Genomic DNA, 26335 nt, shown 5'->3' with positions numbered 1-26335 from the left:
CAGGCATCAAGAGTCACGACCCTGCAACTTTTAGATGCATCTCTTCTCCAACACACGCGACTCAAATGGTTAAACTCGTACTTGTTAGTAGTTCAAAAGACGATCGCTGGCTACAGGCACGGGCCACACTGACAGGCAACATCTTGGCACTCGAGTCTTATCTGATCTTTTCCAATTAGCTCTTAGAACAGTTGCTCTTGAAGATCTTATTTAGAAACAAATGTGATCTGAATAGTCTTAACAAAACCAAACACTTGGCCATAATTGACTACATGTGTCCTCCAGAGAGAGGGGAGTTAGTCGGTCATGTCAGCCTTTCTGTCAGAAGTCACAGTGCAGTGATTCAGGAAGACAATTAAGGTTCCTGTTCAGTCAGCCATTCTCTCCCGCACGCTAATCAAAGACAATCTCTCCCATGAGAGGCCAAATCACACACGCCAAAGTGACTTTCATTATAACAGCCGACGGGCGATGGACGCACTCACAGACTTATGCAAACACACAAGCTCATCAGCATCACCTGGTTATGAGTTCATTCAAGTGTCTGCAGTCCTATCAGAAAACCAAGGGATTTTCCCCCAAAAGCCAACAGATTATTCAACATTTACTGATGCGTCAAAGATACGTCAATACAGATAACTTGGCTTCAGTGAGGCAGACCACTCATTTGTGCACAAATTCCAAATATGAAAGCCCCCCCGACAACAATGGTCCAGATAAATTAGGAGAATAATTGAAGATTATGTCCAAACAATGGAAGACGAAGCTTTCGGGGCTCGGCTGGATTATCCGCTGGGAAGGAAATTACCTGCTAGGACCCCATTTAGCTTCTAGCACATGACATTCGGTCATTTTACCATATTTGTGGCCTCAAGCTTTCGGGATGCATGACAGAAATTTGGAAGGATGAAATAATGTCAGGTAATTAGTGAGAACCAAAGCCATATTATGTCGATTCGCTCTGTATTTCAGCTCGTTCTTGCACCTGCAGGCCGACTAAAATCAAGACTGGAGCTTCTGATCCTAGAAATTTTTCTCTGCAATGCATTGTAATCGGTCAAACACATCCAGAAGAGTAACCAAAAAACTGTAAATATCTTTAATGCTCAACAGTTCACACAGAAGACAAAACTGCAGCATGGTTCCTTTTTTTTTTTTTTCTTTTTTGCATCACATGTACAGTAGATCTTTTATACGGGTTTTTGCTCTGCCAAGTTTCCCAGGGGGCTTGGCTACAAATCTTAGGAGATAGAAAACCTACAATCTATAATTCAAACAGTCCACTGACCTGAAAGAAAGAGCAAAGTCTATCCCTGCCAGGTGCCTGAACAAGACATGAAGTACAGTGTGAATATTTGAATGTTTTTGTCTGTCTCCACAACTAATTCATGTTTCAGAGGTTCTGGATAAGTGTGAGTTCTCCAACTCCGTCACCTCTACAAGGCCCAATATCTGTATGGCATTTCGGGACTAAATTTGTGTGTCAGTCCAAGAAAATATGTGAATACATTTTCATCTTTCAGGGCTAACAACAAATTCCTACATTACCATCCATTAATGCATGTGCATTAGCCTCCTCTTAATGCACCCACACACAAACACAAACGGTCTTTGGTGACAAGATGGAAAAGGCTGATTACAGGAGATTTCAGACAGCTGTAATCAGCAACTTTCAAAGGATTGGTCTGGTTTGGGGAACTCATTTCATCTTTGTTGTCCCAGATGGGCAAAGACAAAGCTCTATAGAGAGAAAACAATGTGGGCCTTCCAGTACAACTTGCACAATAACCAATGCAATGAATTTAAGAAAGCAAACATATCCAAGCTGAGTTACCAGAACAGAAGAAACAGTCAAGCGGGTTATTTGATATGATGCCTGTAAAGAATACAAGTTATTTGGACCTACATCATCTGTGCATGTTGTAAAATGCTCAGCATGATCACAGAGCATTTTCAAACTGAGTCCATTTACAAGAGGTTAAAATATCTCATCCAACGTCTTTTTCTGTTTATTAAATGTATGTGATTGTCAGATATGAACACTAGTATTCAGCTCATTTCTCAGTTCTAGTCCTCAGGGACCACTGCCCTGCATGTTTTAGGCGTTTCCCTTCTGTCTTTCACCTGACTTGAATAAGTGGGTGATTGACAGGTTTCTGCAGCACTAGATGGCTGCAGAAGATGTCATATGAATCTGGTGTTGTAGAGCAGAGACATAACTAAAATATGCAGGGCAGTGGTCTCTGAGAACCAGAATTGAGAGAGCAAGCTTTCTATCCTCTGCTGGAAAACATGCTAGTCTCTCATTCTTCCACAGAACTCGCTTCACAAACTGCCTCCATTTAGTTTACTTAATGCAACCTGCTCAGCAAAATTAGTGCTTGGCCCTATTCAGCTAATCTTGTTGTATGAATCTATTTACACAGCATTTAGTGTAAGGTACCAACTACAGTCCAAGAGGCTGGAAGTCTAAGGTAATGACTGTAATTCCCAATTTTTGAGTAAGGTACTCCAAGCTGACCATCCTTCTGAAAAGACATATTAAAGTAGTGATGAAAGTGTTGCACTGATATACAGTGAGTCTCACATAACCTTGATCTTAGAGTGAAGGAGCTCAATCAGTTTGATTCAGGCTGAGGTAAACTGCAGCTCTGCGCTGTAACTTAGCCGTAGCATAGCATTACTTTCTTCAGCCTTCCAAGTGCAACAGCAAGAATCTGTCTTTTTGACATAACACAAACTATTAGATTAATATTCTTTCAAAAAGATGGATTGAAACGGTAGAAAAACCCATGAGAATCACAGCCATTTGGATACAAGTGCAAGAGCAGAAACTTATCTGAAATAAAGTCACAAAGCAAGGAGACTGAGGGAGACAGTGAGTAAAAACAGCAAAGATATTGATTTTTTTCAGAGAGTTAAAATAAAGAAATAGCTCTCCATCATTAAAATCAGCAGACTTGATATAAAATATTGTATTCAAACCCATAAAGACATACTCTTCAGTCTTCAGTTTTAATATTTCCGGAAATATGGATACACTCATTGCAACAGAAAAACGAGATTAATTTGTTCCTCATGGTTCTGGATCCAATTTTAGATGTTCGATCTTTGAAGCACTTCCTATCCGAGTTTATAAAACAGCAACATAAATAAATAGCTTTTGATTCATCTATGTCTGTACGGAAATATTACTAAAATCCGTCTGCTTAACAGCAACAACAAAAATGGACACTAGGAAAGAGAATTGTATCCTGATGACCCTCCAAGTCATTCTCATCACAAACTGCCAAGTCTGAAAACCCCAAACTAGAGTAGAAAGGACATCAGTCTGTGTGTGCTGTAGCATTAATAACAAGCCTTTAGCTGTGGATTAATGAGTAACATTTTCCAAGACCAAAACTTTTATTTTCTGTACTTTACAATCTGTTCTTTAAGGACTTTGTATTTCAAACAAATCTGCAAAAAGTAATAAATGCATGTCACCCACAGTGTCACCACCAGATCTGTTGACTGTATTCTTTGCTTGAAACAGAGTGCTTTGTTGTTGCACTGCTCAAGTTGCTTCTTACAGCTACGGTGTCCAAGACGCCAAAGTGGGTCATGCCACGTAGAAAGTGCATTTGTTTTTTCACAAAGACAATCTCACATAGCAAGAGGAGAGGAGAGGAATCCCTAGCCTGTAATTTCCATCCTGAAGGTTTTCAGCAGTTTACCGTTTCAACACGTCACCGATCTTAACTAATCTTGAAAGAGGTTCAGTAGGCAAAATTAATTAATTAATTAAAAAATCTACGAAGGTGACCTCCGTGAAAATTTCTGGTGTGGGCATTATTGTGATATATTAAACTCATTCACTTAGTTTGTTCTTTGTTGCCATGGAAGCCAATAAAAGTTTGTGCTGCAGTGAGGCTCAGGAGTCTCCTTTGAAATGCTGCATTCTTGTTTTGTTTCACGGCTTAAGACGTATCGGTTTTTATCTCTGGAGTCTTGCTGCTGAGCCAAGCTTGTCTCATTGCAGCAGGTCTTTCTCTCTCTCTCTCTCTCTTTGCTGGGATAACAGAGGACGGATGCGCAGGGAAACCTCCGCCTCCTGGCTGCCCCACTATCTCTGAAATCCCTACAACCCTGCCACAGCTTCACACATATACCAATTAAAATGGTATCCTAGCAACAACAGTCAACATGTCTCCAGGCAACAACATTTTAGCCATATGCAAATTATATGCGAGCAGCAGAGTTGTTACAGAGGGAAACTGATTCCTTTTAAACGCGTCTCATTATTCAATAAGAAACCGTCAACGGTCTCATCGCTTTGAGGCAAACTGTTCTCAAAAAAGGGGAACCAACTCCGCTAGTTCCCGTTTCTACTTTCCTGGACCCTTAATTTCCACTATAGCATCTTACCAATATCCCAGCTGCAACAAAAGCACAAAACACAGAGTGCAACCACTATATGTGGATGAGAAGCTGAGTGTGTTGGGTTGGAGCCTTGTCGGGGAGCTAAATGTCTTTCCTCTCAAAATGTGTCCTCGAAGAAAGTTTAATAGTCCACATTAGCATGACATTTGGTCCAAACATTCAGTATAATTGGAATCTATTAGCTCTTGGTATTTTGCACGAATGTTGGGGTGCAAATATGGATCTTGTGGACGGGCTTTTGTAGGTAATCCATATTGTTTTGCTGTTTGTAACGGTTGTTTTGAGAAACGCTCTTGGTGTTTGGTAAATGCTGAGGATGATTTGAGAAATGCAGCAAAGTGACTGAGAAAAACCGTATGAACTATAGAGAAACACAAAAGAGAACAAGTAGTATAAAGTTAATTTTCATTCTTTATGAAAGTGTGGCATGTCTCTTTTGGGTTACTTGAGATCCTTTTTTGAACTGATCGACTTGAGCATTTGTAATGATCTTTAAAACTTTAGCCCACTAACTAGTGCCTTTGGGCTGTTGCCATTAAGGCACCAACAGCAGAAGATTCACATTTTACAGATAAAATCATTAGTAGTTTTTCTTTTCATCAGTAAGAAATTGGCAAGCCATGGTCAAAAAGAAATGGGAGAGCTGTGAAGAATTGTTTGCTTACTTTAAGCCTCATCTTCATCACTGAATTCTGTCTGATTGGCCTGCCAACATCAGGATCGAGCTGCTAAACACTTTTTGATGCCAGTATTTCTTTCGCCGTCAGCTTTAGTCCTAAGAAAAACATCTCAAGGCAGGTCAAGGCTCAAACTAAGTCTGATTAGATAACTGTATAAGGTACATTTCAGATCAACAAACATATCAAAGCAATGACATTCGTATTTGTAGTCAGGGCTGAGAGAAGCTATAAAAAGCCACGAAAAGTACAAACATTTGGTTAATTAGAGGGATTTAACCAGCGGAAGTGACAGTGGAAGTGTGGCGGTGGTAAGCTTGAGGAAGCGAGCCTGAGTTTGTTTCTAAACAGAAGGCGGGCGCACAGAAACAAGCTTCAGAAACGCACAGACGCTTCAGAAAGCTCGCCAGCTCCGTCGGTCCACTGCGAGGGAGACAGGAATGATAGGAGGGGTGAAGAGCATGAAGGCTGAAGGAATATGATGAAGAATAAATGCGATGAAGGAATGGCTAGAGACGCGTCGAGCTTGTGTGTTTTACTCTCTCATTCCCTGAACTCCGCCCTAAATCCCCAAAGTGGATTTCACTCTCGCTGTGTTCTCCCTTCACCCAATTATCCATGCATCCCACCATTTCTCCATCTTTCTCCTGTGCATGCTTTCCCACTCCTCAAGGCCTCTGCATTATTCATGCTCTGGGTGTTACCTCATCAGTCAACACAATACACACTCCTGCCAGTGCAGGATCCTTACAAAGGCAATACACATCCAAGTCAGCCGGTCTGTAACATGCGTCCAGGATTTGTCGGTTTGATTCCAGTTTGAGCAGAACAGCAGCACTTTCACTGGAGGATTCCCAGTTTACTGTGGGGATCGGAAACCAACTTTGATCATCTGTCAAAAATGCATCCAGTCAATTTAAAAAGTCACTTATAAAATTAATAATTTTCTTGTGTGTACTCTCCAAACAGCAGTACATAAAGAAATAAACGTGAACTTTAACAACTGCTTTAAAAACAAATTCAGAGGGGGATTGAGCATAAATGTAATTAGCTGAATAAAGCTATGACTTTACCATCGGTGTTACTGGTGGCTAAAGCTGCAGTTCAGGGTCTGATAAAATGCATTAAAAAAAACATACAAAATTATAACCAATCATAAATTAAATACTGGTCATTTCAAACACTTAACGAGATCCTTGCTAGCAGAAAAATACTCACTTTAAAACCTCGGCTCACCATATTCTCTTTAGAACAACCTCTCGCAAATCATTTTTTCACTTTACAGACAAAACGGCCATCGAAGCTCCTCACTTTAGTGCTTCTTTCTCTTATTTACTACACAATCAGTGTTGGGGGGGGTGTTGCTGACACTCGGAGAACTCAGGGTGTAAATCCAATTTTAGAAACAAGTGATAACTTCCCAGGTGTGATCGCTGCTGGCAGCTCGGTTTCCATCCACATTACACAAGAAGGAAGACGTTCCCATGAAATGTGAAGCGGTGTGCAGCTGTCGAGTGAAGTCAAGTGATGTAACACTTGTGGGCTGAGTGATGAAATGAAACCGTGCAATTGGTCTCAATGACAAAGCAACCAAGACATGATGGCAGCCATGAGAAAGATGTCAACCCCCAGTGACGTCCTTCACCTCTCAGTTGCCATCTCTGACCATTATTCCTCCTCCAACTGCTTCTATATTCTTCTTTTGTTATCCCTCTCTTCCCATCACTCCATCCTGACACAGACTCTACACTTTGTTTCTCACCTCCACTGACCTTTTATTTTTTTTCAACCGCTTAAGCCATTATATTTCCCTTGTTCTTCTAATTCTTACTTTTTTATCCAACATAACATAAAGAATATTATAAACATTATAAACAGGCTCAGTGTTTTGCAAGAGCATGCTCTTTCTCAACTCAAACAACAAAACCGTTCACCGCCACAACATGAAATAACTTAGTTTACCATTTATAAAGGTTTAGTCAACTGAAAAGGTATCAAGTGTTTAATTACAATCAGGTTTATATCTCTCAGGTCAACATTAATCATACATACTACATGTGGCTGAATTTTTACTATAACTGCTATCATCACAAATTCTCCCTGTGTTGAAGTAGAAAGCAAAAACATTTTTTTTATTTATTTTTTTTTTACAAATGTTCTTAACCCCTTAAACTTTAAGTATCTTTTTGAAATATCTGCTCAAAATGACATCTAAAATGAATTTTGTATAGTTCGGGAACTAGAAAGGTTATTTTTAATGGGTCTAGTATTAAAATAAAAATATCACTCAAGAGAATATAGCAATATTATTAACAACAATGACTATTGCAATAAAAAGGATCATAGTATCGTCTGTGTGCTTCATGGCTTTCAATTCTCCAGTCAGAAGTTGTAAACAACACAGTAGTTTCAGGAGTCCATTGATTAATTTGGATGATTTTGACATCCATCAAACCAACAGAACCAGTAAAAAAAAAATGGAGGTGTTCACAAAAATCACATGGTCAACATAATTGGCCAATCACAGTGAGAAAAACTGACTGAGTTTGAGCTGCTTTGTAAGGAAAAATGGGCAAGAAATCCAGTTTTGAAATGAGCAAAATCAGAAGGAAATTACTTACAGGTAAGCTAGTGGCCTAAGGTGATTACATTATACTTGTTAGAGTGTATTTTGTAACAAATGTTAAAAACCATGTATATTGTGTTTTAGCACATCAAATAAATTCTCCAAAAAATGCAAGGTGGTTCGTATGCAAGTAGATTTGGATAAGTTTAATGAGCATGAATGCTCTTGAGACAATATTCAAAACAATTCATATAAATAACTGATAACTGCTAAGCAAATGTGACATAAAAATCATATCAAATGCAAGCCGTGGCTTTTCAGAACGGAAGAATAGAATAATCCTTAACTTTTATCCTTCAGTGGAGAAATTCTGTGCATAGGGATCAAATGGCAAATGGAAAGGATTCATAACACAGCAGCCAAGAAAAATGGCTGCACAAAGTGTGCTTTAGTGAATTTGTACAAAAATAGGCAATTTACAAAAATATTAACACCAGAGCAACCAAGAACAAGAATGTAAAAACAGCTCATTGTGTTTGTTTGGAGCAGAGAGCCCACTAGACTAAATAATTTAATGATTTCTCCAACTCTTGTCATACCCCGCGCGCACATCTTCTCTTCTTCTCCGAGACTCCTTTCTCTCCTGCTGCCCTCTTTCATCTCCCTGATCTCCTCCATCAATCTTCCACAGCTCATTCCTTACAGACGCTATTGTGTACCGACCGAAATACCCCCTGCACATCCACGATCTTCTTCAGTTTAATCCTTAGGAAGAAAAAGGAGGATGATGCGGAGGAGTCTGCCATGGTTTGTGGTCGAGAGAACACAATGACACACAGATAAAAGAAGGATGAGAGAAAAGATGGAGAAAAGGCAGGAGGAGTCAGAGAAAAGGGTCAAAGAGGCATAAGTCTATTTTTAAAGGATAGTTTAAGGAGGATTTTATTTACGGGGAAAATGAGTTGTCACACTGTGAGAAAGCTCGCTCAGCACAGGTATAAAGAAAATAAAGTGTTAAAGAGAGAAGCTCATTAAAATCAGCATTTATAAGGGACAAGACAGAACAGGAGACTTAATGAATTCTGCCTCTTTCCTTTTTGTTAGCTGCTTCACCTTTCACTGTCTAAAAACACACACAGCTCAGGGGGGGAGGAGGACGTTACTTATCTGTGGCGGCTGGAGAGCCAATTAAAACTTTTCTGTATCCACTTCTTACTCTGATTGTTCCGTAAAAGCTTTCACTACTGCAGAACAAGATAAACACTTCAAACAACAACGCTCCATCCCTGTGGATTACACATTGCTTCTCAGGGTAAGTCACTGAGAAAAGGATTCTGGGAATAATTAATCACCAGAAGGGCTAAAATAATTTTTGGCAACTAATTTCTTCTGTTCGATCCCCATTTTTTTTTCCCTCCTGAAGGTAGAAATCCTGTCCTTAAACTGAATGTGTCAGGAGCATAAAAAAAAAAAAAATCGAATCTGAGTGAGTCTGACGAAGAAAGAACAGTGGTGAACTGGGGTCAGGGTCACAGACTGATGTGGGGAGTGAAGGCTGGCCTGTGTGGACAGTTGAACAGCAGAGCCACTGTAGCTCAAATTACTAAAACAGCTGATGCAAGTTTGGACAACTGGTCATACTGGTCAGTGATACCTTTGGCAATGTGAGTAGGTGCCCAAACCTGCTGGAAAATTAAATCATTTCGTCCATAAAACTTTACCACAGATACAAGCATGAAGAGTTTCTCAGTTAAATACAAAACAGAGAACCAACACTAGTCTGGTAAAAACAGCCCGTTGTCCTACACTTTGCTTTGCACAGGGGGTCTGGTCTGGCTTCAAGGCTATTGAGAAACGATTTCATCCCGTTAGTCTGGACTCTGTTGAGGTTTTGAATTTTACCCAACTGGTAACATTTGTCTGCGGTGTATAAAATGAGCCAGTCTGACGCTATGAAGCTTACCAGAAATTGCCTGCGCTTGTAAACAACCATCTTCCACTGCAAAGAGAGAAATGCCGATCTGAACGAGGCGGCTGATAATTCAAATCGCTTCCAAATTCAGTATTCCAACACGAACTGAACGGCTTCATTCACTTCCAGACTACAATTCTAAAGCAGCACAAAAAAAAGTCAACTCCGCAACTACTTCTTCTGTTTGCTGACTGGTCTGGTTGAAATTCTGCTGGACGAATCAAAGTCAGTGGGAGAAAGCCCAGACTTGGCTGTGAAGCACGATTTGAATCAAGCGGATTTACACCCAATGGCCAGATTAAACTGACAGCAGCAGACGACATTAAAAATCACTGGATCTCAGACAACTTGGATTCTGTGAATAATAAGAAACATTTACAAGTCATGTTAGCAGCCAACAGAACTAAATGACAAAAAGAAAATGTAAAACAAGCAGCTTCCAGCTGTTGAATATATGATATTGCCATTTCAGACCTTTTCCTCATTGTGTATTGGACCTTCGTTACTGCTGAGCTGCTGTTTGACGTAATAAATGTTTTAGTTTAATTGCTTTATGATTGGATTATATGTAAAATGTCAAGACAGTTGAAAAGCATCGACACCTGACAGTTAAATGAATTAACCCTATATTATCTAAATGGAAATATCAGATCTGCATGAGTTATTTGTGAACTGGTTTCACCTTCTGCAGGAAGAATGGGAGCCTGATGAGTGATTTTGATCCATACAACATCAATATCCCTCTGGACACCGGCATTGGGCCCAACTCCATCCATAACAGCTGCCGATCTCAGCTCTTTCCTGTGTCCATGATTTATTCCTTTTCTGTGTTAATTAATGGTTTAGAGGACTTTAGAGGCACTGCAGTTCATTGCTATGCCATGATTTATTCCTGGACCTGCATTTTATTCATCCCATTTTTCACTACAAAGACTTGTCAGGGTTTTTTTTTTTCTTTTTCTTTTTTTACAGTGTAACTTTGCCAACACTGTTGTCACATAAATTTCGGCAGAATGGTCCACAGGTTCGTTTTCATTTCCAACCCACCCATGGGTGCCAGTCCACTGCTTTACAGAGGAAGAATACTCTTTTGTGCAATGCAGAGGACGACTACTGAGTGCAACTTCTGTCTCCCCATCTCACTCACTTTTCCTTTCTCTCTGTATTTATTCAGGTGGATGTGGAGGTAATCAATTCTCACTGGGCTCTAAAACGAGCTCGGTTCATGCTGCAGCTTTCTGCTCAAACTAATAAAACGCTTCGGCTTCTGGCTCCACCTTTACCGTCGCCTTTTGGCTACCTCAAGTTTAAAGATTTTCTGGAGAGTTTTCAGAGTGAAAAACAGACAAAAAGAACTAAAACAAAACCTCTGAAAGCAAATAAACTGACTTGAGGTTTTTATATCGTCAATTCTGTTAATTATAAATTTGTAAGCTTTACACAGGCAAAAAATGAAGATGAAAGACAGCTGCTGTTTATACAGAAGCTAAATTTGAAACACATGCAGCCATTACAACCATTTCAGAGACTTAAAACCTTTCATCCCCATTTGTGCAGCTCTCAGACGGCTCACTCAGGCCTTTTCCAGTGGAGCCGATAAGCCCCAGCTGCCCATTAGAAACCAGAGCTGGCTAAGCATGAAACATTTAGTGTTTCTTCAGAGATAAGAAGGGAGAATCTGAATGCAAGAGACTAAAAAAAAAATAAAAAAGGGGGGGGCATTTAAGCTGCGTCGCTTGGCAAAGTGCAGAAGGTGAATACGTCGCTCTTTGCTCTGTTGTTCAGTAATTATTTAGGTACTTGAACTTTTTCATAACACCTACAATAAGAAAACCACTGAAATCTGAAGTGAACAAGTTAAATGGCAATTTCCTTATTCTAAAACCTCCATGATGTTGAAGCTGTGCTGCTTTCAGGGCAGCAGGACACATTAAAAAAAAAATAATTAGCATGAGTTTAAAACAAGAAAAATGTAGTTTTTACTGGAAATTCTTCAGTAAACAAGGTGCCTTTCCATTTGTTTACAAAGAAGAACCATAGTGTGAATTAAAGCTCAAAGGGCAAACCAATAGATCAGTTTTTACAGTGCTCTGTGTTTACCGAGTTCACATTAACAGACTGCAGCACTGAAAATGTATTTCAATTTACTGACAGAGCATCAAGCTAAGAGAAAAAAAAAATAATGTCAGTCCTGTCACAAATTACAACTGTGAGGGTTCAGACCCTCTGCTTACAGAACAAGGGGCTGTTTTTTTTTGTTTGTTTTTTTTACCAAGCTTGTGCTTTTCTATTTGGGCAGTAAGTTCAGACTCATGTGAACAGAGCACCCTTTCTATATTTGCTGGCCTGAGGTAAAAAGTTGACCCCATAAAGCAATCCCCAAGCACACAGTTTCAGTGGATCATAAAAAGAAAATAAGTAAAAGTTATTTAAGAAAACCAACAGATTGCCTGAAATATTTTCGTCAAATGGACGACCATCTGCCTCAACCGTCTGGTGGTTGAGAGGATAGAAAATACACCCCTCAATAAAATAAAAAAAAAATTATTATGCCAAGCTAAAACTAAGAATTTGCTGAACCAGACTGAAGTCCTGGCTTAGACAAGGTCTGGAGCTTGGCTAAATAGACCAATGACAACCTGAACGAGAAGATGTAAATTCATCTCCCTCACAGCCAGTGTCCAAGTTTCAGACCTTTCTCTGCTCAACTGAGTTCAACTGAAAGCATGTGCTGCTGCACCGATGTAAAGTTAAAGCAAGAGGGAGAAAACCTGAATCCATTACTTCTAAATCTTCCGACTGTTTATTTTAGGCTGGTGAGTCATTGAGAAGGCACGCCAAGAGAAATGCATTTAAAAATGGTATCGTTAATCCATTAAGGCACTTTCCAGTCTGTTTGAACGCATCGTCACGACTTAACTCTGGCCAATTGGCATTGCATCTTGCTCAAATCAGCAGGTATAAATTCTTTATGTCAATTTCATTCATTAAATATGAGTGGAGAACAAAATGAGCCCTAACAAATAAAGACTCAAAGAAGGTTTTGGTAATATGACCAGTCTAGCTGGTCAAGGAGGAAAACTCCAATGTGTGTAGATAAACCATCTGCAGTTCCTCCATTACAGAATGCACCAAAACGAAATCAATCATTTACTGGCAGGAATGACAAATATGATGCAATGATGTGGCTGTGGGGAAAACAAGAAGCCTCGTCTGCAATTCACTAACATGCCCATAATGAGACTCTGGGTACGAGAAGGAGATTGAGGGATGCATAGTACGAATGAGCTTCAGAAGAAGAAAAGAAAAGAGCCTGAGTGATACAGTAGAAGAACAAGACAGACACTGGACTGATAGATTAAACAAAGGGTGTTCATTAGAGAGAAACTAGGTGAGGGCTGTGTGTGAAAGGATCAGTGTGTCCGCCGTAGTGCGTCTGAGTGCTGCTGAGTGGCCTGCAGCTAAAAGACAGATAAAGACAGAGCTGCAGGATAGAGATATGCACACAAATACTCCACATGTGAATGAAGGAGGTGTGGCTGTGGAGCAGCTGCTATATTTAGCTTATTGGGGGAACACTGGGATGGCACATTGCTGCTCTCCAGCTGCTACTCACAAGCTAAACCACTGCAGCAGAAACTTGATGTGCCATTATTTCTACAGCAGCTTGAACAACGAGAGAATTAGATTCCAGCCAGAAAACACACATCGTTACTTTCACACTGTGGGAACGCGCTCTGTATGCATTACACCGTATGTGGTTGGAGCCGCCTATGGACGCGTCGCTTCTGCTCAGCCAGGCAAAGGTTGTCACGGACTCGAGTTTATTAGATGCAGAGGGAAATGTTAGTTTCTGCTGGAGGCATTTGAAATATCTGCAGTTGGACTCAAAGTAACAGAGAGAACATTGTTTTTTTTAGTTTTGACCACAAAGACAATTCTGCTCAAAGGTCGACTGCAAGCTTGCATCTTAAATTGCCCATTATCCCTGCGTGACACGTTTGTGCAACAATTTCAAATCATAATTTTCACAAATGTGGTGTGCACATGTTTTGTGCTTTGCGCAAATTGTGTTAGAAATTCAGAAGCAAAAATAAAATCAGTATTTGAAACATCACAAGCACAAGGTTAGATGAATATAAAGAGTAAGATTAGAGTTGCATTTTTTTCACATCACAAAATAAAACTATATTAAATGAGCAAATTAAATCAATATACGTCCAAGATTAACATTTTAAATTTCCAACTAATCTACTACAAAAACATCCAGATTTTAAATCTTTGCTAGGCCTGCACAATATATTGCAAATTTACCGTTAGTGCAATATTGCATATGCATATCGTGAAAAACTGCCTCACTATGAGCTAATTTTTACCTGTACCATTTAATGGTTTGATGATATATAAAAGGTTTTAGGAGGTAAAGAGATTATACTGTGAAACTGTGTTATATGGAGTTCATGTGGAAAATATCAACCCTCAGATAAACAGATTCCAGTCATTCCTCATTCCTACCCTTTTGGTGAAATCCATTGCTCTGAGGATGGAAAGGTTCAGCGTTTCCAGTGAGGCCAGAACTCCTTCATAGTCTCCCATGTGCTTGGCAAAGTAGTCTGTTTTGCACATACAAACATTTACAAAGCATTTAGAGGAACACACACACACACACACACACACACACACCACTCATCAGGGGCAATTTTAAGAATGAATTTTAAATGAAACGTTTGTTTGAAATATGAGAATATGCAGATTACTTACCACAGAGTTCCTTCGTGTCTACATTACTTTGGAAGGTGAGGAAAATGGGAAGAAAGGAAAGGATAAAGAGGAGCAGGGTCAGAAACAAAGGACAGGTTTTTATCATGCAGTCTTGCATAGATCTATAGAAAATAAAGAGTAGGAGTGGAAGGAGAGAAAATTCAAGAATGTCCTCATGGTAGTCTGAGATATACAGTCATAACTCAGCTCAATGGGTGGAACCTGACTTGGCTGTAAATGTTTTGCTGCTGCAAACTAGAATTTCTCCGAGTGACAGGAGGAGGATTGTGTGGCAAATCATCTCGCATAAGGATTGGTGTCTTTGTCCTGAATATCTCCATTTAAATTTGGGCTGAACGAGCTGCAAACTTCCACATCAATATAAAATCCAGAGAGCCATTCATCAATTCATCCATTCATCAATAATCCTACACGGTCATCCCTGGTGGGGTTCCCAGGGGCGCTGGTGCCTACCTCCAGAGGTCAGCAGGACAGAGGCAGGGTGGACAGGTCACTCCAGAGAGCACAAAATGCAATTTTTACACTCCTTGAAAAGGTTAAATTATTATTGAAATTGAGAGTTTCACATTTTCTCGTAGTTCATACTGTAAAAGATCAATCTTTTTTGCACAGCCATTACCACTGTAATTGACTATGTGGTTTGGCGAGATCCTTGGATTGATCTCATCTGAGCCGATCACAGTGAAGTCAACAGGAGAATTAAACTTGGCTTTTTAAAAAAAGATGTAAGCATCATGACAAAGTTTCTTTAAGGGGTCATTGCTAGGCCCAGCTAGCTGCTGATGACCAGAAAGAACCGATTTAATTTCACTTTTCATTGATCAAAAAAAAGAAAAACCATCTGTAAATTACTGCACTGCAAAAGTATTAAAACGTCGGATCAGCATCAGAATATCAGAAGAAGGCTGCCTTTTATCTTCTTTCAGTTTATTCTTATAGCAGCAGTCACAGACTTTAAATAGGCCTTACATTTTAGCCGTTAAGATTTTCAGAAAAGTTTTAAATTATTTGTCAAGGCAGTCAAGTCATGTTCTAATGTGATGCCAACTTTTTCAGGGCTCCTTTAATGTAAAAAAATAAAATAAAATACAGACACAGAAAACAGAACCAATGTTGAAAAAATTAAATTATTTCAGACAAATAGCAGAATCATCCAGTGGCATTTACAAGAAAACTTTGGTGACCCAAAACTAACTTACCTGAGATTTCTAACATAAAATCGTCACCATGTGCAGACTGACTGATGTGCAATGAAGATCTGAGGGCAGAAAGGACTGGAGGCAGGAGTGAGTGACGCATGGAGAAGAGGAGGAGGAGGATAATACGGGGAATGCAGTGTCGGACAGAGTGACAGCAGAATGAAAGCTCCAAAAGGATGACAGAAACAGAGACAGGAAGCTCTGAGAATGGATTGAAAAGGTGATCAAGTTGAAGGGTGGTGGGAGGAAAACGAGTGTGGTGCGAGTATCGCTCAGTCTCTGCCTGCTTCGTCCCTCTTCCTCCATCCATCAACTTCCTGCTTCAAACAGGAAACAAAATCCTGGCTTCTGCTTCCACTCAGCTCAATCAATAACCTTATCTGTAGCTACATGACACTACTTTCGAACTTCTCGGCCCTGCATCCACTGTGGCGAGAAGGCTTATGAAGTGAGACCATCTCCAAGAGGCTGGATGACCAACATCCATAGGTGATGGCAGCAATCACATGGTCCACTTACTGCACAGATTTAAAGATGGATAAGATCTGTCAGAAGGCCAAGCCTGCAGGAGGATTTATAAACGGGGACCGGCTTCAGCCCTCCAACAATGCTAACAGGTCAGCTTTTGTTCTGCTTGGTTTCATTTTATTCAAAGCTCTGCAGGATCTTGAGCTCGTGTAAATTAACAGTCAGGTTTCTGATTATTCAGATCTCACTGTGTCAGCACACCTCTCCTGACTGGAGGATGGATGAGCTGATTATAAAGGGTCAATGAACTGATTTAATGAGAGTCAATTAAATCAAAAAATGTACAAGGGAGGTTAATGTGTTGGAGGATGGAATAATGAAGGCAAAGAAGACAGAATGGGAAAAGAAAGGCGAGGAGGAGACTGGATCGCTGAGGTTTTTACAACTCAACATATGAAAACTATAAAATACAAGAGGGTCTTAGAATTTCAGCAGATGTAAGCAAATGCATTGTACATACGACGGGCTCCAAAATGCAAAGGTTGATTGAACCTTTGCGTTCACATTTCAACTCTAAGATTTCTCCTACGCTGTACTGATTGTTATTCAGATCAGTTAAAATCCAGCGGATTGCATCGAGTTATTGACTTGCAGCATTCACTCCTCCTGGATGAGCATGTAGTGACAGTAAACAATCGCTTGCGTTTTGTCATCGACTTTACAGCAGTCCTTCATATTGAGTAAGCATCTAGCGACAGTGGAGAGGAAAAACTTCCCTTTAACAGGAAGAAACCTCCAGCAGAACCAAAACCTGGCTCAAACAGGCTGAGATGTGGGCTTTGAGCCATTGCAACACATTGGGTCTTTTCTTAGGCTTTTTGTTGTCTACTTGGTGCTGTGTTAGGGATAATCATCCTGTAAATGACCAAGTTTGACCCAAGTTTCAATATCTGATAAGAGACTAGAGGAACACACCACTGTGACTTAAAGCTGAACTGTAATGTTTGTTTCAATATTATCTCTTATTTTAACTAAACATCACATTTACCAAAAATAACTACTTTGATTATTATATAGCTTAGTATATGATAAGCTATGCCATTGCTCCAGAACTATTGTTATTCACTCTGACACAGCTTTGCAAACCAAACTCGTTGTGCCTCAAACTCTTCCGAAAAAGTCATACTTTACTTTTTCTAATTTTCCAGTAACGAACTTTAACATCCGACAGGCTCACAAAGCCCTGTTGAGTCCAACATAAAACTTGTGGGCTTTACTCCAATTTCTTTGAGCATTGTGCGGTATGTTGGGCAGAGGGTCTTAACTAGTTTTCACATGTGAAAAAGGCCTTATAAACCTCTCCAGATTTACTGGCAGCAACGTACTGATGTCTTCACACCTCGGTATTGTGTTAATACACACTGCTAGTGCTAGAGCAACAAACTGCCAAAACTGTCTATAATAATTAAAGCATCCTTTTGGACTAAACGAAGCAAGATGTTAGTTGCACCTTTTAACACACAAGTAAATGCTGTGCTGACAAGCTGGGTCTTTGATGTTATGATGAAAGTGAGTTTAATGTGTTTGATTAAAAGAAAATGATACTTTCATTAAAAATAATGGAAGCTGTGCAAACCAACCCATGTGGTTTAGCAGCTCAATATGTTCCAGTTTTAGACTTGTAATCCTAAAACTGATTAACAAACGTGCGACTGAGCATTGCTCATTTAGTCATGTTTTTTTCCAGCCAAATAACCTCAGAAAATTTCTAAATGTTCATTTTTGCACCACATGAATCCTGGTTTGAATTTGTTCACAGGTCTCAAGACATATTCAATATCTTTCTAACTAGAAAGATATTGTCCAGATTATTTAAAGTTTTTTTATTTTTTTTATTTTAAATCTTTTACATTTTACTCCACATCCTTACCCTCACCCACTTGCCTAAACATGCAACTCAATTGGCAAACTGAAGCTGCAGAGCAGAAAAACAACTTTGTGCACATACCCTTTGGTTTCAAATTCGCCTGTAATTTGTTGTCAACACGCAAAGTCATGGTGCAGTGAGCACACAAACATGCACATATTTCTAAATGTTCTGTATGTGGCATAACTTCATGCAGCCGTGCGTGCTTCATGTTCATGTATGCACGCTAACCTGGTGTTATCAGAGTCGATGGTGTGAAACAGTTTCTCCAGCTCCTCCTCGTTCAACGTGCCATCAGAGAAGAAAGCCTGGAACTCATCCAGAGACAGCTTCCCATCATCTGCAGGAGAAACGGAAAACAAAATCGCTTTTAAATTGTCTGGAGAAAGAAGATCTTACAGATCTAATAGTTGTTAGTTTTATGACAGATTGGCACATTTTAAGAATTCCTTGCCAGTTTTTTGTATTCGCGTGCCCCCATTTATAACTTTTCTACCTTCATTTTTATATGAAATGTATTCCAGTGCATTAAAACTGAATAATCAGTTTCATGTTAAGACATATAGCAGTTAATTCCCAAGAAGTTATGCAAATATATAGTACATATGGAAAGTATTTGCAGTGCTTCTCTTTTTCCCCAATTTGTTATGTTACAGCCTTATTCCAAATTGTATTGAATTAATCTCTGTCCTCAAAATTCTACACACAAATACCCAACTAAGACAATGTGGAGAAAGGTTTTTGAATGTTTATCAAATTTATTCAAAACAGAAAACCAAAAAAATCACATTTACATATTCAATGAAGTTCAAATTTGAACAGTTTTCACTGATCGTCCTTTAAATGTTTCTACGGCTTTAATGGAGTCCATTTGCTGTAAAGTCATTTGATTAGACTTAATTTGGAAATGCATACAATGGTCTAGTGGTCTTGGTAGTTGACATAACTACAAAAACCTTCGTTCTCAGTATTTGCTTGTGACATTGAGGAAAGAAATTAGTTTAAAAAATCTGAAAAAGGCTTTAATTACTTTCCAGATGCAGTGTACAGTAAAACTTGACCACATTTTCTTGTAGCTTCAGTTTTCTTTAAAGCTTCCCACCGTAGTCAAAAATAGATTTGTGCTTTTTTTTTTTTTTTTTCTCATATTGAAGGATAAATAATTAAAAATGTGGAATGGCTGCTGCTTCAGCCTCTGAAAGTGTTGCCTCTTTTATTAAGTCCCAGGGTTCATCTCTCTTCTGATCAGCAGGAGAAGTTTTCTCTAGCTGAATATATAAACCAAAATCAATACACTTTTCCATTGACCTATAGACTGTCAGGTATTGATCTTTTACCTGCTGTATTAGTTTCACACTCTTTCCAAATTGTAACAAAGAACATTGAAAACTTCCATGTTTCAGCTTTTTCATATGCATTTTCAAATGTAGACTTTTAAAATATCTATTTTTATGATCATGCATCCCTCACAGTCGGTCTAAGCTGCAGTAGGATTGCTCCATTGTCTCCTCCTGTCTGCCTCGGCCTGATCAGGAAACATTACTTAATGTCTGATCCCTTCATGCAACATCAGCTGATGGCAAGTTACATTATTTCATTAACTTGCCATCTGCTGCTCTGAACTTTCCTAGCTGACTGAGCTGAATCTTTCTAAGAAGATTATTCTTTCTAAGAAGAATCCTCGACCCTTCACCATTTTTACAATGCCTCAAAAGCAGTACAGAGTACATTATAGCTTAAAGCTATTTACATTTTATGGCTGGTAAAGTAGTTTCTCACCTTGCCCCCCCCCAAAAAAAAACAGCAATGCAGAAAACAAAGATGCAGCAGGAGGGACTTGAAAGTAGTTAATATTGAAAAGGGATTCACAACGAGCCTGTGTGCAACAGCGCTGAAGTAATGTGTAGCCAAATGCTGTAATTTTTATATTTAAACTAATAATTATTTCCCAAAATTGCAAAGTCTAAAGTAATTGTTGTGATAACAAATTAGATTAAAATTAAAAAAATAAATAAATTATGACTATATTTGGTAATAATTTTAACTCTTTACTGTTCCATATCATATTTTCATAGATTTTTTAACCTCTTTTTGTTTAACTTTCTATTTGTTTTTCATTGATAATTTATTTCTACTTTATGTAGCTCTATTGATTAATGGATCTGTTGTTTTGTACTCTTCAATTATGTTAAACATTTTTAAGAAAATTCAGAAAAAAATATATACATCTTCTGTTTTCTGATTTTAAAGTAATGACTGTCATGTTTACAGTGAAGGTGGAGTAGGACCCAAATGCAGAGCAGAATGAAGCAGCAGGTAGGAGGTGAAGGTTTAATGAAAAAATTCAATAAGAACTTACAAACCAGGAGATCACAGAGAGCAACAGGGTAGAAAATGAGACTCCAGCAAGGAGTGAGAGTAGGAGGTGTATAAATGCTAGGAGAGTGAATGATGCAACAACAGACTGGGGCTGATTAGCTAACGGGTTGCAGGTGTGAGGGAGGAGGAGACACAAAACTTTAAACTCTTAAATAAATTCTAAATGACACTAAATAATAAACATAAACTAAAATAACCAGACTGAACAGAAACAAGGCTGATATAATCAAAGAAAAAGAAACTAAGGAATGCAAATTAACAAAACTACAAAGTAAGAAAAATTCAAAACAATTCAGAGACAATTGAAAATTGAAGACATAAATTAAAGATATAATTTAGTCAGCCCCAGTCCATTAAGTATTTGACAACTTCCTTAACCTGTGCCTTTGCTTTTTGAATTTAGTTTTTAAGTTATGGCAGCTATGCAGCATGTCATCGTCTACATGTGTCAGCTATCCTGTTGGCCTGTCTGCCTCTCCATCATACAAAGCTTGATATCAAATATTAATTTACTCTGCCATCATAGTTAAGTGTGGTTAACTGGGTGCAGCTCTGGAACCGCTGCAGAGCACAGAAAAACCACGAGGGCTAGGGGACTGCAGCGTTTTCAAAGGACGGAGTTCATACGTGCTGCTCTTCAAGTCTGCCTCCTCTATTCCCCCTGCACTTTCTCAGTTGCACTTTTAAAACTTGTTTTCACTGTGATCTTCAGTTTTGGCAAGCAAAACCCCTCCAGTTATCTGTCGTTAACGAAAAGCAGTGTAACCTCGGTACTATATGACAACAAAACTAAAGCTGATACCAGAAATGCAAAGATATATGCAATAAAATAAAATAAAAAAATCACATTTACCTCTGAGCTAATACTAGAGGAAAACTGATTCCAGGTCAGACTGTACTAAAAATAAACTGATTGTAGTTTCAGGGAGGTTCTTTTAGGTCCTTCGACTTTTCTTCTCTCTCAAAATCACAACTCTCTTCATCTTTCCTCATTCTATTCTTTCATCTTATTTCAGATACAAGCATAAACTACAACACAGCAGAGTATTTCTCTAAAATGTTGTGGCATGCTTAATAAGACTAAAACAATCAGTTTTCTTTTAGTTTGCTCAGAGTAACCTTTAAATGACAGAAGGCGTGACTTCTGAAATGTCACTTCTTGGTTCCACAGCATCACGCCTACTGTGACTGTCCAGCTGATGTCCACCATGTTTTCACATTCTGAGCCATGAAAAAAAGAAAAAAAAACTGGTGTTTAATGCAGCTATGACCCATTTTTGAGCCCCACTTTCCTCTATCAACACACCATGCTAACCTCATTTTACAAAAGCATAACACACTCCTCAATTACATGTCTAACAAAACCTACATCTTCCCTGATTCCTGACCCACTTTCTTACCATTTTCAAGCTCTTTTTGTCAGAGCAGCTGTACACAAATGTAATGAGCAACTTCCGTGTTCTCTGTTGGGAGTTTCTCTTTTTGTATTCTCCTAATAGGACAGCCAGGCTTCAAAGGGCTACTGCTGAGCAACATCCATGGATAATTTCTGCAGCTTCCTCTCCTCCACGTCCTGGTGCTGCAGCCAGCATTCAGCCACGCAAACCCCACCATAAATAATGTACAACTCAGATAAGCACTCTGCTCAGAAATCACGCAAGTCACCACCATCAGAGGAGGTGATGCAATAGCATCCTGCCTCCAGCGAATGAGACTCTGCAGACTGGCATCGTTTGCTGAAACGATCTTTATTTTTATTGTCCAAAAAGGTCCACCAGGGGAAATGGTTTTAATGCAAAGGGAAAAGACACGCTCACACAAATGTACCATAAAGCAGCAGGGAGGAGGCGAGATGCAGTGCAGGCGAAGCTGCAGCTACTGAGGGTCTTTGATATCAATCTGCTGATTACTTACTTCTCAGCTGCAAAAATCACCACGTGTTTTGATGCTACAATCAATTGTTACCGTAAAGATTTCTGTCAAATTTGCTTTTTACACAAAGGCAAGTGCAGAGATTTACCAGAGCAACTTATTTCTGGTAGCATGAGAGTTTAAGGTGATGCCTGCCATTTTTAAAACAAAGACTGACTTGAAAAAACACAACAACAAAAAAAACAAAACAGCAAGGTCCCTTGATGAAGTGGCAAAGAATATATAGAAAGTCACTATTTATACAGAGAAAGAAAGGGTCTGTTTTGGTGAAAAGACTCTGTAAAATAATGCAAATCGAAATAAACTAAAGCTCCGCTCTCCAAAGCAATACTATTATGATGCACCAGCTTTAATATCTGCCTAACCCATGTTTATGTTCTTTAATTAGGCTGTCATGAAAGAAATGAAGGAGAACCTTTCCAACGCAGATTTGAATTCATTCTAAAGACATTCCAACAAAACATTAGTTTTAATTAGTCTGCAACCAGGTACACTGCAACATTTTTTGTTTGCTTTTATTTTAATGCTCTTCCTGAGAGATAATTTGTTTTGAGTTGCAAATTAAAGGTTGGACAGTTTAGAAACATAAAAATATCACAAAAATCTGGCATTTCAATCTTCTGAAAACTAGTTGGGTATCAAACTGTGACTGACATGTAACGTTCTTCTGTTTTTGTCTTATTCACTTCTGCATACAACAACAGAAGTAATTAATTAGAAATGTGTTTTGACAAAAACGGTATTGCGATGCTGATTTACAGAATGTAAATCAAACATGCATGTTAGCATATGCAAAATAAACAAGCACTCAAAGAAAAATGCTTTAAAGAGCATGAAAAGTTGCTAGACTTGCTCAGTTTACTTGCATACACCCAACTCAAATCAAATCTTGTAATTTGTTCATTCATTGAATCGCATTATGCAAATTGAGGCCCTTATTCTTTCTTTCATTTTTACCATCAGGTACATAAATACTCCACTTGTTTCATCAGGGGTCTTCAGTCTGAAAATGCCCCAAAATTAATCCCACCTAAGAACTTCTTTGTTAAGCCAATCACAGAAAAAGGCAGATCTGCATAACCTCACATCTGTGGAGGAGCAAATTGCAGGTGGTGGAAATGCCAGGAACGCACCTCATCATTACAAGGCTGCCTAATGGCACCGTATCAGTCCAGAAGAGGTTCAGGTTCGATTCATCTCTGTAAACATGAAATTATACGCTCTGCAAGAGTAGCTGATTTCATTCTTAATGCAGATTGTACCCTTTTCGGAGGTCAGAAGGTGTTATCCGTTTTCCTGAGGGAAAATTGTTCGAAAGAAAGAGAAAGTAAACTCGCTGCCAAGGCTTTTCACCCACAGTGAAATGCTTTTCTTAATACCAAGGTGCTGTGAAACGATAATCTATTCTTTGGAAATACTGACTCTTCACAACAATGATGTAATTGCTATAAAAAAAACTGTTCTGCTGCAAATATAAAATTTTGGTTTCGGGCTTGTAAGTTTCAAAAGGACAAATGTACTTCCTTGTAGTTACTTGCTTCCCTTTGTCTTTTACATCATTATTTTGGGGGCGCTACATGATCAGTTGTCATGGCAACTCATCGGGGGAAACTGACCCTGTTTCCAGGCTCAGAAAACAGCCATCACTTTCTCCATCTGTCATCAACTAACACATTTGTTGTACGTCTGCTTGTTTCTGAATATCTCGATCCCTCCACTTGTCTGACGAAAAATAATTATTTCCTGAAGGCATATGGGAGGGAAAAGTTGGAACACTTAGGCTTCTTTTTACATTAGCTGGATTAAGAAGACACTAAAACTGCACTCAGATATAGTTAATCTGGTCCTTGTTGACAAAAGAGTTAATTTGAAGCTCGCATTAAATCACACCAACTCCCCTGACAGTCTCGTTACAGAAACAGCAGCATGAATGAGGAGAATGGAGAATATATAATTCATTAGGGGAAAAGAACGGCTTCCATATTTAGAAGTGCCACTGCAGAAAAAAGCGAGTGAAGTAAATTTATGTTGTTGAAGTCATGACACCTGCACAGAAAGCTGTCATGGTTTAGCAAATCAAAATCAAACATTTATGAATAGTCGCTGAACAGTGGTTGATTCTTTCCTGTGAGTCTGGAAAATATGTAAAACTGGATAAATATGGCACCAGTTTTGAACTTTGATCTGATCTTACTTAGTAAAAAACAATAATTCAAATCAACATAGACAAAGAACTTTAAGTGAATTAATAAAATATTAATAAAATAGATATGATTAAAGGCATGTTTTCTTTTTACCCATACAGAATATAAAACTACTTTCAGTTATTGTTTAGAATTTAATATTTAAATGCATTTAAATATTAATCACACACACACACACACACACACACACACACACACACACACGCACACACACACACACACCCCCACACACACGCACACACACACACACATACAGAAACAGACTTTGCGTTTAACATTCATCTTTGCACATTAACTCAGGGTGAGAAACACTGGAAGGAGAGCATTGGTGGTCATTAATTTCCATGTCCTACCAAGTCTTCTGACCTGGATTGCTTTGATCAAACCATAGTCTAGTGGCCCTGTTTGCTGCATTATTTTGTCTTCATTATGCTGTTTGTTCAGTATTGATCTGTAGCAACTTTAATGCCTTCACATAATAACTCTATTTATATTGAAAATAAATCACACACACAACGTAACTATTTACTATGTGGTGACTTTTAAAGGTTATCGGTTGAGCTTGATTTTCTTTAGGGGCATCAGAGTAAAGCTGCATGATTACAAACGCGTCACACTTGCCATGTGCCTTGTTCCTTAAACGTCCTAATTACGTACTACTTTGTGTTGATCTAGAACAAAAAATCTTAGTAGAAAAACATTATTTTTAGTTCAAACATGACAAAATGAGAAAATTTTGTCTAAGGCACTATAAATCCAATTTTATTAAATTCTGTCAAGAACTTTCTTGTTTTGTTCTTGTTTGTTTTTTTTTTTTTTACAAATTCTTATATTGTTCTGCTTAAGTAGTCCATCTGTTAAAAGGACAAAAAAAAATGTTTGTGGCGATGTGTGAATATATCACTGCCACACATCTGTTCCTTCTGACAGATGAGGAAGTATGGCGCTGTCAGTTCCTGTTCATCCTCAACATCCATCAAAACCACACACCTGAAATACTGGGAGTTAATATTTTACACAGGGTTTAATAAACCTACACATTACAACCAGTTAGTTTCTTCTGATGCTGCACTCAGTCAGCCACGTCAACATTAATGCAAATGAATTCATCATTACAGGAACACCTGAGCAGACTGTGCTTGACTGGATCCACAACTTTCATAAGGACAGACGTCCAATTAAACATTTAAATGCAAGACGAGCCATTCGGGCTCATTTTAGACGGGGGTGGAGAGGGGGAATCTCTGGCTCCAGGTAATGTGACAACAGGAGCATAAAGCTTCAACACTCTGGGTCATTAAACTGGGTCATCGACTCTCTAAAGAAAACCGCCAACAGAGACTGAAGTGCCGACAGCTGCATGTTCTGCATGAAGAAACCTTGACGTTTAATAAATATAACATGTTTAAAAAGAAAAATTCCGAAAACTGTGCTTATCAACAGACTTTTAAATCACCCCTAAAAACACAAGAACAATATTTCTACTTTCTTTTTGGAGGTCAAAAGCTGGAATGGTTCTGGGCGCCACATGGCTCAGTGGTATAGTGTGTGGCCCATATTTAGGCTACAGTCCTCAACTCAGTTGTCACTAGTTTGATTCCCCGGTCTGGAATATTTGCTGCATGTGCTTCTGCCTTTACTCTTGTCCACCTACTGTTGAATAAAGGCTTCTAGTGTCATCTCAAGCTTAAATAAAATAAGCTTGAATGGCTGACCCTGTGCCATTGTCTGGTTGAAAAGTATTCTTGAGGTAGCTGTGCAAATACAACAGGTTGCTCAAGTTAGCATCTTTTTAAGGATTTAGGAA

General features: G+C 38.8%; 1 protein-coding gene across 2 annotated transcripts in view; it reads right to left on the bottom strand.

Annotated features, from left to right (window-relative positions):
- Window positions 1–26335, bottom strand: part of necab2 (N-terminal EF-hand calcium binding protein 2) — a 117628-nt gene that overhangs the window by 58268 nt on the left and 33025 nt on the right. For both annotated transcript variants that reach the window (XM_007561316.2, XM_016676048.1), the window contains exons 3-5: window positions 18245–18353; window positions 14399–14424; window positions 14153–14250 (exon numbers count right to left, since the gene is read on the bottom strand). In XM_007561316.2, the coding sequence (XP_007561378.1) occupies window positions 14153–14250; window positions 14399–14424; window positions 18245–18353 (233 nt within the window). The remainder of the gene's footprint in view (window positions 1–14152; window positions 14251–14398; window positions 14425–18244; window positions 18354–26335) is intronic.

This window comes from Poecilia formosa, unplaced genomic scaffold (assembly GCF_000485575.1).
Source record: "Poecilia formosa unplaced genomic scaffold, Poecilia_formosa-5.1.2 Scaffold125, whole genome shotgun sequence".
NCBI lineage: Eukaryota > Metazoa > Chordata > Actinopteri > Cyprinodontiformes > Poeciliidae > Poecilia > Poecilia formosa.
This window is presented reverse-complemented; position numbering and strand designations above follow the sequence as displayed.